Source organism: Hippichthys cyanospilos, chromosome 6, assembly GCF_059441005.1.
Source record: "Hippichthys cyanospilos isolate Australia breed blue-spotted pipefish chromosome 6, RoL_Hcya_1.0, whole genome shotgun sequence".
Lineage (NCBI taxonomy): Eukaryota > Metazoa > Chordata > Actinopteri > Syngnathiformes > Syngnathidae > Hippichthys > Hippichthys cyanospilos.
The window spans coordinates 7,263,347-7,280,759 of NC_142374.1; the positions used below are offsets into that span (position 1 = coordinate 7,263,347).

General features: G+C 39.5%; 1 protein-coding gene across 2 annotated transcripts; it reads left to right on the top strand.

Moving 5' to 3' along the window:
• Nucleotides 1-5,022: 5,022 nt before the first annotated feature.
• Nucleotides 5,023-17,095, top strand: cd44b (CD44 molecule (IN blood group) b). Of its 2 annotated transcripts, none has more exons than XM_088417212.1 (8): nt 5,023-5,443; nt 12,168-12,333; nt 13,513-13,655; nt 13,779-13,826; nt 14,179-14,475; nt 16,541-16,624; nt 16,729-16,807; nt 16,884-17,095. In XM_088417212.1, exons 1-8 carry the CDS (start codon nt 5,377-5,379, stop codon nt 17,089-17,091), a joined length of 1,092 nt encoding a protein of 363 aa, XP_088273338.1. In that variant the 5' UTR covers nt 5,023-5,376; the 3' UTR covers nt 17,092-17,095. The 2 variants fall into 2 exon arrangements, with proteins under 2 accessions (XP_088273338.1, XP_088273339.1); XM_088417213.1 differs by having other exon boundaries at nt 5,024-5,443; nt 14,182-14,475.
• The last annotated feature ends 318 nt before the right edge of the window (nt 17,096-17,413 follow it).

Genomic DNA, 17,413 nt, shown 5'->3' on the forward strand with positions numbered 1-17,413 from the left:
TTAGATTTGTATTTCCCATCTGAAGGGACTTTGTGACTGATCACTGTGCCCCAGGAATACTAGGAGGCTTTCCCTCATCCGTGTGATCCCATGCGCAATGTTTGTTCAACCATTGTTGACAGGATTTCCACCGCTTAGCCCCTTTTGCCATTAGCAACAGTTCTTTTTTTTTTTCCCATGAAAATGCAGCATTGGCATCACACACATCCCCCTTTTAGATGCTATGTATCGTATTTACTGTAAATGCATGTGACCGATGACTCAAATGATTGCGGTTTGTAGTGCTTGAGCTCATACAAAGTGAGCAAAATTGGGTGCAGGGGGATTATGACGCAGGGCATTCCTGTCGGCTATACAGTGTTTTATGACACTGTTCAAACATGGCGGGTCTGCTGTTCCAGCAGCCAAACCGAAGCGAGGCTTTGTTGTCATTGCTCCAAGCCTATTCTAAGTCCAGTCATGCTCAGCCAGAACAATACACGATTGCAGTTGTCTGAAGAACAATTTTTTGGGGGGCAAAATTTCAATGACATTTCCAAGCAAAATTTCGACCATGTCATGAACCAGTTTTGCCCTTTCACCCCTCTAAGCATCCACGCACCTATTGCCTATACCATTTGTGTGTGTGGGTGTGCCAAGTTTATGATTGCGTGTATATGCCAAAAGACCGCAGTTAAAAACGAGTCAAATGGAATACCTTTTTTGTATTCTCAAACCAGTGCACCTAATTAAATGTGCTGGAGACATCATAACTTTCATATGATCCTTTTGATTTTAGTAATATTTCTGTGTGTGAACAAGATTGGAGTTGGACGTTGGCTAAATCTGCCTGCCTCTTTTATTGAAAACAATGCCGTTGCAACTCCAGCTAGCAAGAGCTATTGTTAGCTGCAACAGGCACTTGATGCTAACAGCCAACTGACGTCCCACTCCTCTAGCTTGTCCCATTGTATAAAAAATGCACTTGTGTGCAATCAATCTTTATTGAATTATTTTGAGCCATTCCAAGGGGAAAAGAGGCTATCGGGCAGGTGTGGACCAAAATGCAGGTAAGCAGACAGGTGTGCATAAAATAATAATTTAATATAAAGGTACAACCTCAAAGGCTGCATAAAATGTAACAAACAAAAATAAAAAAAACAAATAAAAAAACAGAAATAAACTTTGTACCAAAAGACTCTACACTGGAGAAATCACGGGAAACGCAAAGACGACGAGAAACTGATCGCAACACTGACAATGAAAATGACGCGACACAAACCGAAAAGAAACAGGAAAATAAATACACACAAAACTGACAAGGAAGCCCGGCAAAACACAGTAGGTACAGGGAGCTAATTGGCCAACACAAGAAAAGCAGGTTAACTCAGACAGGTGGGCGCAAACAAAACTAACAAGACACTGACACAAGAGCCACAGAAACATGAACTTAAACACATGAACAAAACCCCCAAATCAAAAAGACAGATAAAATACAAATAACTAGTGTATCAAGGATAGAAATAAAAATATGTCAATCCGTATTTAAACTAGAAACATTTTTGACCAATTGAACAGTTTGATGCTGAAAAAAATTTAAAACAATAAATGAAAAAATGTAAATTGGTTTGCACTGGAGCAGCAATACTTTAAAAAAAAATGAACTTGAAGAAAAAAGTATACAACATTGTGCAGAGTTTCTACTCTCTCTCTCTCTCTCTCTCTCTCTCTCTCTCTCTTTTATATTTTTATATATATATAATATATATATATATATATATATATATATATATATATATATATATATATATATATATATATATATATCACAATACCAAGAACGCATCAGGCAGGTTAGGTTATGAGATGAAAAGTTGTCATAACCCACTTTTCTGATGTCATTACACTACTTCATGTCAAAATCACTAATTGTGAAAAAAGTAACTTTTCAAACGATATCACGCTGTTCCATGCATACATTCTGATTTGTGCTTGTCACTTTGTGATGGTTAAGTTCACCAGAGAAAAAAAAATAAAGGCATGTTCCATAAAAGGAATTGTGAAAAGTTTCAATCTGTTGGCTACATTACAGATTGCTGACCACAGGGATGTCTGATGACAGAGTGAGTATGTGTTCTCACTAACTCCCCATCATGGAAAAGTTTGTCTTTGCTGTATTGGCTGAATCAGCAGTCTGATGTTTAATTTAGGGCTCAGTCATTACCCATATACAGCCGGTCACCTCACGTACTATTCATTTTTTTTCTCCCTTGCGTGACACCCCTCAAAAGAGGGATTATATCACCAAATGAACAGAATTATGATATACATTCTGCGTAAGTCTTCATCTCCGCCCAGCAAATTACTATCTGTGAGTCAAGGTGACATGAAAAGAGACCGTTGAACATGAGGTAAACTCGAGTTTACACCTTGGTTTAAAATGATTTTCCTCAAATGAGTGAGTGATTGAGCATTCCATGGTAAAGTGGTTTTGCCTATACTGTATGTGTTTTCTAAAGGTGACATACAGTATATGGGACCTTGTGTATGCTCCGATGTTTTAAAGTGGATTTATCAGTCACAACCAATGTTACACGCTGATCCAATAGTCACCGGCGCTTGGTTTTGTGTAAATAATTTTCCAATGAGAGAAAGTAGGACAGACATTGTTCTGGCACGGAAACCGACTTTGCCTGGGTAATCATTAGCTTAAGGTCCTCATATTTCAGCTGCGCACAGAAACTGATGTGCAGTCAGTCGGTTTACTAAGAAATAGAGGAAACTCCAAACGGACTTTATTCTGATGCAAGCACGCTTGTTACTTTGCTTTCTATCACATGATAGTAACCGTCGCTTGGGAAATGACTATGACTGTTTGGTGGTTCTTTGACAGGTTATCTCTCAGGTCAGGAAAAGTCAATACAAATGTCAGCAACTATTAAATCTGCTTTTTTCAAAGCAAAAATCATCTTTTGCATAACAAAGTACTGTAAATAAATTAAGCCCCAAGAGGATGTTAGCGACGGTAATAAAGGTAGAGGGAGTTCCCTTGGAAGTGTATTGTTCTCAATTTCATTTCTTGCCCAGACGGTTTACTTGTGGCTACGATGTTTTTTCTCAGGTTGGTTTCTCTTGTTCATCTACTTTGTACTTCCTGTGTTTCATGTTTCAAAAGGCTAGGTTCGCACTTGCCATGCTTAATGCTCGATTCTGATGTTTTTGTGAAATGCAATTTTTCGTGAGGTTTTTCACATTTCCAAATAGCTGTATGTGACCTAAACAGCTCTAAACTGTCCGGCATGCGCACTTACGTACTGTAAGTCAATCGCCATACTTTTGAACTACCCCGATTTATGTGTAAGACTCCGGATTCTCAAGCCCATCTCTTGCGAGTCCCGAGATCTCTTTTTTTTTTTTCGTATAATCATTTATGGTAAGTGTTTCCTAGGAGGGAGGGAGAGAGAGAGAGAATGAGGGCAGAATGATTATTCTTTCCGTTTCCGTTAAATCCCATCGTATTTCACATTCACGATGGCGGCGAATCTGGACTAGAACTACTTTGTTCTCCTCTTGTGTGATTCAGTCGAATCAAAAGTGATCTAGGTATTTGTGAGGCCCTATTCCCAAGGTGGGACCGTGAGAAATGTTGTGCCAATTGATATTCAGTTTTATGAACAAGTAAAAAAAAAAAAGTAACCATCGGTAGCTTCGTGGACAAGCAAAAGAAAGCCTATGCACTTTTTTGTTCTATTTGGCAATTAATTTGTGGTTGCGTTCAGTGACCACTGACTCGAATGGTGAGTGCATCCACTTTAGTGTTGTTAAACTGCCATCCCAAAATACAACTTAGTATTTACTGAAGTATTACACAAACACCGGTCACCAGACTGACCAGTGATTAGATTAGTTTTAAATAGTTCCTAGTGACAGTTTATTACATATTTGATTTTCAATCAAATTGTGGTGTCCCACTTTTTAACGTTGACCCATGAGACATGTCTCTAACTTCCATTAATAATTGTTTTTCCTGAATAATGATTTACAGGGATATTATAGACGCAAGTCATCATTGCCTATCGCAACTATTGTATACAACCGTATCTTTTTTCTTTCATCTTTGAATACATTGGATTATGTCTTTAAACTTACTTTAAGAGCAAGTCATTTCTGTGTTGCTCACCTGATGAGTCACTCACAAGTCATCGCTCCGGCTGCGTCATTCGACATCCTTTAGTCCTGGCTTATTTGGAAGACACAGAATTACTCAAAGCAGTCATGTTTTGTCACCATGTGTGTTTATATGAGATGATGTTCCACTGTGGGTTGGTTGTCAGGAAGCCTTTGCTACCGACGAGCATGACACACTAAAATTAAGATAGGTGCTGGATACACAGAGATTTAAAATTAGGGATTCATCGAGAACATTTGGAGTAGCCAGAGAGGAAATAAGACATTATCTCCACTTAGTTGAATGATGATGAATGATTAATCCCACCGTTTTTTCCGTGAAATGTTGCCCGTGATCCCATCCTCCAGGGATTTGATGGTCATCCACGCAAATTGTATACTTGATAGCGATCGGGGCTGGGATCAGGGTTGGTATATTCTTGCACCAAGCTCTACAAGTCATGACAGAACAGAAGAAGGCTTTCTCCACAAGGTTGGAAGAGTAGAATTGATTGACTGGATACATGGATTGGAATGTCCTTTGTCGGGATTCCAGTTTTCTTATTTTTATTCCTCTTTTTAAAATGATGAGTGTGGCTGTGAAATGGATGTGACTAGCTCCCTCCGCTGCCACCAAATCACACCGCGAGATGCAAAGACCCGGTGAAAGGGAGCAAAGACAAGAAAATTGGTTGAATTGAAAATGAAGTGAGGAGCAAACAAAAGACCAGATGGGCACACTGAAACTGTTGCCGTGTGAAAGGAGGAAGCAGGGGAGCAGGAGATGGAGAGGGGGAGGAGGAGGTCGCCACGGAGCCAGATGAGAGGGAGAGATCACCTTCGCCTTTATTCGTTCGAAACTGCAGCGGAAGGCAAAGGAAGAGCGGCGGAGGCAGAGAGGTGGGGCAAGTGGGTGTGTGTTCACGAGGCGCTCTTCCTCTTCTCGTGTGGGCGCATACAGCTGCTGTGGTGTGCAGACAGAAGAGAAAAGTTGAGCAAAGTCTGAGTGCTCTCCAGCTGCCAACACACACACACACACACACACACACACACACAGCGGGTCCCTCTCACAAAGGCAGCTTCATTTTTAAGCTTTTTTTATTCTCATTCACTCTCTTTTACATACTCACATTGAGCGTCCTGGTTGAGAGGGAACAGGACCGTTGAAGGGATTTTAACCACATTTACCTTCAGCTACTCTGTAAGCCATCCACACGAGGCTCGCCCAGGATGTGGACTCTTCTCTTAGGGGTCACCTTAGGACATCTGGCCTGCTGTAGGTCAGAGCAACTTCAAGGTGAGTTGACTATGCTTTCTTTGCATTGCTCATTGTGTGATATGAGATTTTTCTCCCGGCTTCTCACCTTTGTTTGTACATAGGAATATTAAATTTGTGATCTTTACGAGAATATGAGAGTAAAACTTAAATGAAAAGCTTTGTTCTGTGCTATTTGTAAAAGGAAGGGAATAAAAAGAGAGTAGATGCCGGCAAGCGTGTCTGTGCACACCACAGCGCAGACAGCCCCATGTCTGGCAGTCTGAGACTCCTGACAGACACAAAGAAAATGATTTTCCGCTGTGTCTGTGTCTAGCATGTTAACGTGCCAGGCAGTGGAACCCATTTATTGAATGTGAACATCAAGCACAGCCTACAGAGGCAACAGGCACATGTTTTTTTTTTTTTGTTCACCTTTATAGCAGGAAGCGTGCATTTTAATGCTTTACGATGTTCACAAAGGATGTACAGCACCACCCCACCATGCAAATGACATTGTTTTTTCATCTCACATGTACTGCCAGAGTTGGGTTTTGATTGGATTAGTTGCCCCGAGCGATGCATCTCTAGAGGTGCTGAATCAAACAGGTCTGGGTGCATCTAGCTTGATCCCACAGGAGATGGTTGTCAGGTTGTTCACATAGACTCCCTCTGGCACCGCGGTGCTCAGCATTACACACCCTAAATGAGTCCTCATTTCAAGGCAAATAACAGTTTATCGCTAGACAGCATCTATGTGGAAGGACTTTAACGTGTTTGGTCTTTTCAAGGCTGCTTTTGAATGTGTGTGTGTGTGTGTGTGTGTGTGTATATGTGTGAGTGAGAGAGATTTTTTTTTCATGTCAGTGTGCTCATCATAGCCCAGAACAAAGTCTTTGAACATTAACTCTGTGGGCGCAAGTATATCATTAAGGTCAACCAGTGGGATCCTGTTTCCAGGCTAACCCTTCATGCAATCCAAAATTAGATTCATGGAAGGATTTTACATTGACATCTGTAATTCAAGCAATAAACAGCAGCCTTTTTGATTTTGATACACCTATTCTATAATTGTACCCCAATTGCTGATAAGATTATTATAATGGTATGACTGATTGCTAAAAAAAATGCAAATGGTTTAATTTTAGTTTATTGGTGGACAGGAAGTTACTATCCACAGAGTGGACCACACTGTTTAACGTCTCCATACTTCTTTGACTCACCTAACCAAACATTTTTTAGTGTCGTCTTAGTTTATGGCTGTGCCACACTCTTTTCCAACTGCTGTATGACAAAACCCATGATTGCCACCCATCTTTAAGGGTATCATTAGTGGTGTAGTAGCGAACATTGACAGCTGTGCTACGGTTGCGGAAGGTCATCCATAAAGAATAAAGGGACCATTTGTGTACACAATTGGTGTGTACACAATTTGGGGCGGCATGGCTTAGTGGTAGAGTGGTCGTCTCCCAGCCGAAAGGCCGTGAGTTCGATCCCCCGACCATCAAGACCATGTCTAAGTGTCCTTGAGCAAGACACTGAACCCCCAGTTGCTCCTGATGCTGCGTCATCAGTAGGTAAATGACTAGTTAGTGTAAAGCGCTTTGAGAACCTAAGGTAGAAAAGCGCTATATAAGTGAAAGTCCATTTACCATTTACAATATGGACTATTGTCACAATTTGAAGCGAACACTAGTTCAGCAATTGTTGTCCAATGAAAAATGTGCAATAATGCAATAATAATCCTTGGCACCGGTTCTAAACCAAGTGGCTTTTTTCTTCCCACTCGGCTTCCTCTGCTACTTCACCACGTGTGTGCCTCTTTTTGCATTCGAGACAGCAGCTGTAATAGCAACGTATCTCTTCTCTCTATTTTCGCAGCACCAGCTATGGTATTATTCAGCTTGAAATAGTATATACCTAAAAAAAAAAAAAACCTAAATGAAATGAGAAAACTTTTTTTTTTTTTTGCAAGAGATGCCACTTCCTATAATTGAAATGCAAGTCTGGATAAAATGCCAAATATGACAGCCAGAGTCCCTTGGCCTATCATAGATATGCAGACAGCAAAATCTTGTGTTGGCAGCTTTGTATCAAGAAGGTGTGGTTTTACCATGGTTGCAACCAAACAGATAACAAATACATCAGGGCAAGTACCCAAAGTGTATAATATGATAAAATTATGTGAAATGAACATTACTCGAGGCAATCCTGCACTGGATCTTACAAGAGTGCAGTTTTCTATCACTAGCATTTTTTATCTGAAAGGTAGTGCATGCCAGTTAACTTAATATTTTGGAGAATTGTTTAGCAAGACTTGCTGAGAAGTCCAGAAATTAATCAAAAGCCACATTAATATTTGATCAGTATAAGTGATGCGAGAAAGAAAAACAAAAAACAAGCATAAAATCATGTGAAAGCCAGCTAGAAATGTAAATGATTCTTCACACCGATGGAAAATCTTTCACCACTCCTCGGAAACATTTGCTCACCGTTTGCTTTTCAGCAAGATTAGCCCCAAACCGCATTCAGCAACTGCAAATTTAGGTGGTGGCCAAGTCAAGAGAGTATGTGGTTTGACACATCTTGCTGTGACTGCAAAGTAAAATGACCCTAATTTCCGTTATGCTTGATATTGCCATCAGGACTGTGAAGACATTAAAAGGCTACATAGCACACCTTTCCCCCTTCCGCTGTTATTGTACGATTGTGTGTGTACACCAAATCTATCTTCCAGAAGATCCCACATTTTGCACTTTGTCGTAAGTTGTAGAACACCCCTGCTGACAGAGCAACACTCAAGTGTGCTGATGCAACCTTTCAGAAGGGAAGGCGTGGGGCCTGGCTTGAAAACAACTGATGAAATATAATGTTACATTGAACAAGAATGTGTCTGAGCGTGACATCCCGTGACTTGAGGTGATAAGAGAAAGCAAAAGCAGCTCTTGAGATGAAGGTACCTGCTTGTCGATGATTACATACCGTTGATAACGTTTTAATTGTCTCAATGAATCATAATGTTTGTGCACCTGCCTCCTTGGTATTACAATATGTGGTCATTACGAGTAAAACAAACAAATAATTAAACATACACAAAGGAAAAATGAATTGAAAATTAGAGGTAGAGAACATCACCTATAGACTTTAGCTTGTACGAATTTTCCATGACTTTTCATGCTAGATTTCTTTGACTCCAGTTCGAGACACCAGGAATGATCGGTCTCCTTGGTTTCAACTTCATTCAGTGACAAAGCATGCTTTAGGCCTGCATTTGCCTTGAGATGGCAGACTTAGCGGCTGAAAAAGAACCCCATGACTGCTCCTGCATGCTAATGAATGCTTGTTTTTTTTTTCCTCCAGTTTTTGATCTTTGATGGCTTGTTTTTCAAGGCCACAACTGTTGTTTTCAATGACGCTGTGCCATGTGGCAGCCCGTGTTAGTTTTGTCAGAACTGTTGTGCTCGTGCGTGTGTGTGTGTATTTATGTGTATTGTGGGTGGGGGCAGGCCTGCAGAAACTGCTATTCAGTATTAGCACAGGCTTTTTGCCCAACTGCCTCTAACTGCAAGAGATCTCAAATGATGTAAATCACTCACAATTATTTGGGAAAATCTTGTCAAATAATATGTTAAACATAAATTGTATCTAGACTCTATCTTTAGTTTCAAAAAATAAAATTTGAAAGAAAGATTTATAAATAGCACAGTATATAAATCACAATGAATTTGCTTTCACTTGTTTTACTTGCATATGTTGCAATCCAACAGTCAAATTTATGCAACCGTTATTTCCTCCAAAGTGCACTTCCTTTTTTACACCCCCCCAACAGAAATGGTGTAGTTTGCAAGTAAATGAGGTAGTATGATACTGTACAAATATGGGCAATATGTATTGATTTGCGAAATTAATATCAATGTTTGCAGGGCACTTTATAAGTGTGTCATTTACTGTAATTGTATACAGTATTGCAAATATACATTTTATCTCTTGAGGATGTAGATGACACTGATTTGTGGGAGGACCTTCACATATAGCCATTACCATATAATGTCCTATGTGTCTGTGTGAATTAGATTTTTATTTAATAGTCAACAATGAATGACATCATTAGCGCCGTGTAAAGAGTAAATGACAGCTATGTATAGTCCATGGGTATGTGTGAGCAGTGGGGAACAAACTTGCTTGTCACCAAATAATTACACTCATTAAACTTCTATTTGAAGGTATGGTGGACAAAACAATCAGGCAACACCAGTGATTTGACAGATAGCTACATGACCAAAAAAACGTGCAGCTCAAACCAGAGATGGCGCACACGTCATCAGTTGCATCAAGCTATTATTTGAATTGGTTTTGGTACCGCTTCCATGAACATTGGTAGGGGGCATGGGGTAAGCATGCTTGGCATGAGTTTGGGATGAAAGAACATGAGCGAACATGCTGATTCTTTTATACGTGCAGAAGGAGGAATGAAAAAGTAGTTTGTATGCAGAAATATAGACAAACAATAGAGGTTAAGAAATTATAATAAGTTGATTGCAAATATCGATAGTTCAGCTTGAGGATCAATCATTAAAATGCTCTAAAAAAAGCTCTCTAGATCAAAGTAACAATGTTTTGGTATTTAGCTGCCTGTCACTAGCGTCAATTACTAGCCTGTCTGTCGCTCCGTTAATTCTAATGCCGCTCAGTAATGTGGCAACAAGGCAGACTTGGCTATTTTAAAAGAATATTTCTTAACCTGCGCACAAGAAAAAAGAAGCACACAGTAAAAAACAGCATGCAAGAAAAAAGCTGTCATTAAAAAAGAGCACAGAGGAAAATAAAAACAGACGAGGAAAAATTAGCATGCAAGAAAAAGGAAGCAAACAAAAAAGAGCAAGAAAAAGAAGCGTGAATGTAAAAATTAGCAAAGAAAAGGAAACAAATAGAAAAAAGACGCTTGCAAGATAAAAGAAGAAAACAACAAAAAAGAAATAAGACAAAATACGCAAAAAAGAAAAAAGACGCACGCCAGAAACAAGAAGCACGAAAGAAAAAGGAAGCAAAAAAAAAGAAGTAAAGTAACTTTCCCTACTGGACGTGGTTGGTGTGGGTGGGGGAGAAGGGTGTGGACTCACTCCTGACTGGACGACAGGGGGACACTTATTTGACCATTAACGACGTTCAGCTTTGCAGGATGTTAATTCAGTAACAACTTTTCTTTCCTCTTTTTAAAAAAGAGCGCTAGCAGTGATTCAAACATTAGTGCCTATATCAAAATCATGGCCCTGTCAGATTGCTTCTCAGGAAGCTGTCAAAATGGCAAATCTAGCACTATACCAAGGTATGTATGACATTGTGTATTGTAAGAATAAACTATTAAGGCTCCATTTGTCGAGGTATTTATGGCTTGAAGTTATTTGGTAACTTTGTGAGTGATAACATTTCTGAAATGAAAGAAAAACAATGTTTTTGTCCCAATCGCCTGTAAAACATATGATCTACCCCAATTTCCATTCGCGAGATTGGTATCGGCACATCCCTAATCCGGGAAATATTAGCTGCACCCATGAACATTCAATATTATCTGCGGTAAATCTACGGTACTCAGCCGTGGCTTTGGCTGCACTGCCAAAGGGATGACAATCTGCTCACTGCTCACAGTAGCTACCAATGTTCTTTTTTTTTTTTTTTTGGTTTGTCTTCCCAAAGTGGTTTCTCTCACTTTTTGTGTGAATGCAGTTATTCACCTGCTCCTATCAAGATACTCCCACTGTTTTGTGTGATCGGTGCCAACACTTTCTGGTGCCTGCTGGTTTCTTTTTCCCCACTTGCCTGGCTTCAAACTTTTCACTTTAACTGCGAGAAGTCGTTTTTCTTGTAGTTCAGCTCACGTCTGGTGAAACAAGTGTTTATCAAAGTGATTAGGTTACGGAGGCTAAAATGACATAAATAAGATATATATATTTTTTAAAGTTTAATTCAAGAATTTGTGTGTGTTTGTGTGTGTGTTTTTGCCCAAGACCTTTCTCTGCAAACACGCTTCTGTTATTAGCCTCTGTTATGTTTTGGGGCGATTAGAATTTTTTGTTTCTTACATGTCTTGGGTTTGTGTTGGTTTTGGTTTATGTTGGTTTTGTTAGTTGTTCATGTTTCAGGTCTCCTTGTGTCAGTGTCTTGCTAGTGTGATTATGTCCACCTGTCCTTGTCATCCTGATTTCCTTCTCCTTCTGTCTGCCAATCAGTTCCCTGCTCCAATTGTGTTGGGTGTTTCCTGTTGTCTCATCAGTTTTGAGTGTATCTCATCAGGTCACTGATGTTGTTGTTGCTGTCTTTGGCAGACCCTCCTTGTCCTCGTGAGTTCTATTTCTGTGTTTTCCCGAGCCATTGGTGAAGTGTTTTTATTTTGAGAGCACCCCATCCCTGCATTTTGGGTCCATATCATCAACACCCCCTATACTGGAACGTGACATTTAATGTTCTAAAATTATACACATTGAACTGGCCATGAAACGCACCATTCCCGTATCAAATCAAATCATTCGCTTATTACCAACTGAATGGATGAAAGAGCTCTCGTGGTCTTTGACATCTCAAACAAACAAGACTTGAAGCCCCCAACACAGTACTATGTACTATGACTTAACAGCTGTGCATGTGGTGTTGTAGATTCAATGCTGAGGGATCGATATGTGCTCAAATGTTCCTTTGTACCCCAACTTCTGTAAAGTTCCTAAAACATTTACACATTTTAACTTCACTTTCTGTTCTGTTTTTCCCACAGTCAATTCTCGCAGCTGCAGCTATGCCGGAGTGTTTATTGCCGAGGGTGCCGCTCGCCACTCTCTGACTTTTTCCAAGGCTCAAAAGGTGTGCGAGCAGCTCCAGAGTACAATGGCAAGTCCGGAACAAGTCCAACAGGCCTTTGACAAAAACATGGAAACATGCAGGTGAAAGCACAAACATTTAATTTGCTCCCCCCTCTCAACCAATCAGCTCCTTTGCTCACCTGCTGAGCTGTGACTCGTGTCATTAGTTTGCTTGGATTCAATCTCTCTGTTTATCTTCTCTCCTCCCTACTATAGCCCCCAGTCAGTTGATTTTGTGAGGCCTGATTTTTGTTTACTCTTCATTATAGTTATTATCTTTGCAATGTTTGACCTGCCTTCACTTCTAATTCCTTTTGCGGAATTTGAGTCGTGGCGTGACGCTGTGTTTAAATGGAATCCTTGTGGCCATCATGAAAGCAGCTGAATTTGTCGCAGTAACCACCACACCACAGCTACGTGTCATTTTGTTCCCAAAGATTTCATAGGTTACTGTAGCAACTGATTTTAAAGTGTTTAGTTCAGCTGTCACGATAGTGTGTCCTCCAATTTGCGTTTCGACAGCTACGTACAAAAATGTAGACTTTGATTTATTACGTTACAAACTCTGGAAAAGTATTGTCTTCTCTTGCCAATTGGCACCACAGCAGAATAAATTATTTTTCTTTGTTACTAGAACAGTGGAGAACTGTCAGGTCCTGCAAGACCTTCAGTTCTCAATACTATTTACTATTTGTTTCATGAAATTATATTAATTCTTAATGGTATTCTCTTCATTTCATTTCTTTTTGTCGCACTGCTGTCAATAATTTGTGGATTTTTTTCTTTTTTTTTTCATTTTTTTGGGGGGGCCAATCAGATTTCAACCTATTTACCTTGGACCTTTTTGCTGTGTCAATCTAATATGCACAGGGCCTTCAATACCTGTAATTCTGTCCGATTCAATTTAAACTGTAAGCAATTGGACTGTTTATCGAAACAAAAAAAATAGGTTTGTGCTTAAAAGGCCAGCGCTTTTTCACATCAGCAATTTTTTTAATTAAGTGATTGATTGAGGAAAACCTTTGACCTATTTCGATTTTGGTATTTTATTTTGATTTATCACATAATGCTTAAATTATTTTATGAAAAGAGCTCTTTACTGTTTCCTTTGTATTGAATAACTTCAAAGCAGTGTATCTCAAAATGAAATACATATATATATATATATATATATATATATATATATATATATATATATATATACAATTCTATACTTGTATTTTTTAATAACAGCGTATTTGTCAAATGTTGTCTCCTCAGGAATGGCTGGATCAGCAACATGAGCTTTGCTATCCTCAGACACAGTCACCACGAAAACTGTGCCATTAACATGACTGGTTTAATCATTCATGCTCGTGACGACCTAAATGAAGATTTTGATACTTACTGCTATGATGAATCAGGTTTGTTTTTTTTGCAGCAACATTTTTTTCTTCCTATAACTCACTTATGTTTTGTATAATCTCACTGATTCCCTTTTTATATAAGTCTCCATTTTTATCTCTTCCACTTTGTACATGTACTAGCTGGGCCTGACGTTGACTGTGAGAAGGCATTTGTCAGAAGTGAACAAGGTAGGACCCACTATCCGCATTCATTTTGAAAACACTCAATTAGACAAAAGCATGCCAATATCACATCATTCCAAAAAGTCAAAGTGATTAAAGCATGTCGTCAACAACTTGCCAATCTACTTAAAGTTAGATGCTTGGACGTTGTTGTTCTTTGTGAATGTTGTTGAGCATGATAGGTTGCTGTAGTGATGACAGAAAGTTTGACTGCCCTATTGTTTTTGTCAATGAGTGACCCAACCCCCACCAATAGCTTTTTGTGGCCCCAGGGGATGTTTTCACAAACATGATAAAGTTGATGATCATAATAAATTCATGTTTCTGAATGAAATATGACATAAACCACACGCATCAGCAGAGCTTGGGCTGCAGCTGTCCACCCCAGCAGAATCGGGACACTCTGCTGCAACACCATCCTCTACGTCAGAAGAAACCACAGAACAGCCTACAGTGAAAGATAGTTCACTTGGATGGGGCGACAATGACAGTATCCTGGTCACGTTCACTGATGGAGACTTTGATCAGCCCACCGGTTCTGGGCTGCAGCCAACCCTCCATGAAGTTGAAACACTGTCGACCCTCGCCCCTGTCATAGGGATCGATGTAACACAGCCCCTTCCAGATAACAAGCAGGAGGATGCTACTGCAGAGTGTAAGTAATCCTACGGCAAGCAGAGGTTATGAATTCATCACACTCTTGACAATGAATCATTCACATATGAGGAGTTGGCTGTGTATTCTAGACTATATTTTTGTTGATTTGAAAAAAGTCAGTTATGCAGTAACTTCATCACTTAACTGAACTTTTAATAAGATGCGGGGCCCTCTGCTGTTTGGCTCCGACACTAATTCCTTCACCATCAAATTGACAAGACACACTGTTACTTCTGTGGCATTATTATAACTTTTTCAAACTATAATTTTGAGGTTACACTGCCATTACTTAAAATAAATTGTTTAAACACAGATAGATGAAGCCTGAACAAAGGGTGTTAGTTTGTCAAATTCACTTTACAATACTAGTACCCATCTGAAATATTTCTAGTTTTATTAGTAATCAGTTTGTTATCTTTGTAAAACAGAGGATACAGAAAAGTGGACCCTAAACAGACTGGAGGCAGATGGAAAAATCCAAATGCAAATTTATTGACAAAAACAGCACGTACTGCGAGAGTAACGCAACTCAAAACTGCCAATTAGCTATAAAAGAACACCGAGGATAATTCACACTAAGTACAACCAAAAGAGACATAGAAAATCCTATGTAGCAATACTAACCTATCACGGGGGTAAACAGAGCCAGCGGGATTATGCAATGAATAATGAAATTAGCTACTAAAAACAGACTATGGGCAAAATGTAGAAAAGACATACTTAAAAAAAACAAAAACAAAAAAAAAAACATTGATTGAGGGCTAACCATCCTAAGGGACAAAAATGTGAGATACGCAACAAGAGTAGCAGTATAATTCAGCGATGTTCTCCTGCTCCAGCCGCACTTAACCCATTTCAACCCATCGGTCACAAAAGTGACCATAAAGAAAATTCTATTTTTGCGGCTCTGTAAATGATTTTTCAATCATTTTTCAAGAAGTACTGACATACTAAAATGTGAGATGAAATGTGTGCAATGTCACATGTTTAAAGAATATTGTCACATGACCAGAGCTGTTTACTTTGTGGCTGCACTTCGAAACATGACAACCTCAAAGCTCCCAAACAAAAGTTTAGTAAAGTATACTAAAATAAACATAGAACAACGATTTTTCGTACACATGATCTTTAAGATGATATATGCATTTGCACTTACTCAAATTGGTTTGGTGTGTTTGCTCAATGAGTAATTACATTGTTGTGACAGGTCATAAAATATACCTTTTCATCAACTATTTCACTTTTTTTTTTTTTAAATGGTTAACTTTGGCATATGATTTGGATGTTTACATGTCCAGGAAAAATTGGGGGCTCAAATTGAGGGCTCAAATGGGTAAAAGTCACACTGTTGTAAGATTTAGACCGTTTTACATTAAAAATGAATACATTAATTGACTATAAATTAAAAAAAATGCAAATAATGTGTGTTCTTAATGACCAATAGTAGGTCCTAAATATAATTGTAGGTGTAGTTATCATCAAATTATATTACATGGGGGGTGGCACTCCTCCAGACAAAGCCATGTCTTTTATAGCTACAGAGAGCAGGAGGAGGAGTGTTTATTGCTGTGTTTACTGTAACGCCCCTAAATTACAAATACTCCCTGGGAGCATGTGTAATTTTTCACATTATGGGCATTATGGTAAATGCAGTAATGAGCACTACTCCTCCTGCTGTCCGTAGCTAAATCTTACTCAGTGTCACTTTAAGAAGTTAGGTATTGACTGATGGACATCAGGTGTGTGTTTGGTGACTTCGCAACTCATCAAACAGTAATTTGTGTGACTCACTCGTCCAATAAAGTATTGTTTTGCCACCAGATCTGAGATTTAACAAAGCAGGTAGACTGAAGTCTGTTTACTATATTCTAATTAATTCTGAAAGTAATCAGACTATAATTTTCCACACACAGTTCTTGTAAAAAAAAAAAAAAAGAGAACTGACATTTTTTTTATGTATATATATATATATATATATATATATATATATATATATATATATATATATATATATATATATATACAGGTATATATATTTATTTATTTATTTTTTCCACCTGAAGCTACACAAGAACCTCCACGCGGCAGAAAAAGAATGAATGAGGTTGCGCCACAGCCGGATCAACGGGAGGGCAGAGGTTCCTCAAGTAAGCTACAGCAATGTGTTTCTGTCAGGTTGTGAACTCAAATAGCACTAAAATTAGTGCCTAAAATTTCTGAGAGCAACTATTTTTGGGGCATCTCCCTGCAGACTGGATTGTCATCGTTGGGGTGCTTATAGCAGTTGCCGCCATCCTCTTTGTTTGTGTGGCCGTCGCCAAAAGAAAGAGGTAAGCACATTGAATTCCAATGACTTTTTGAGACTTGGCAATAAGCGGAGAAACACGTGTGGATGTGTTCTTGCAGCTGGTGTGGCAAGAAACAAACCCTGATGATTACCTCCAAAGAAAATGAGGGGAATGGAGCTGCTGGAATTGTGGCCTCCAGCTCACAAGCCCAGGAGAGGGAACAGGAAATGGTGACCCTCATGAACAAGGAGAAGATCCAGGAGAACGGAAAATCTGAGGAGTTCACCGTCATCACGCTAGAGGAGACGCCTGATAAAGAGGCCTGAGGGACCGGGTCGGGGGAGGGGGGGGGGGGGGGGGGGGTACTGGAAGGGAGGGGGTCGGGCATGTTCTAAACTGCTTTGGTGGTCAGCACTGGATGGACAATGAGTGGATGTTAGCGCATTAGGTGTGTATGTGAGGGTGTGTGAGTGTGTGCGTCTTTTGCGTGTGTGTGTGTGTGTGGTGTAGAAAGATAAAGATGGCACTGTGCTGGAGAAAAGCTGCCGGGTTTTTCCAACCCTCGTGTGCAGCAGATTGTTTGTCCAGTGTGCCGTATTAGTAAGGAGGGGGATGGTAAGCATGCATATTGTAACTGTATGACTGTGT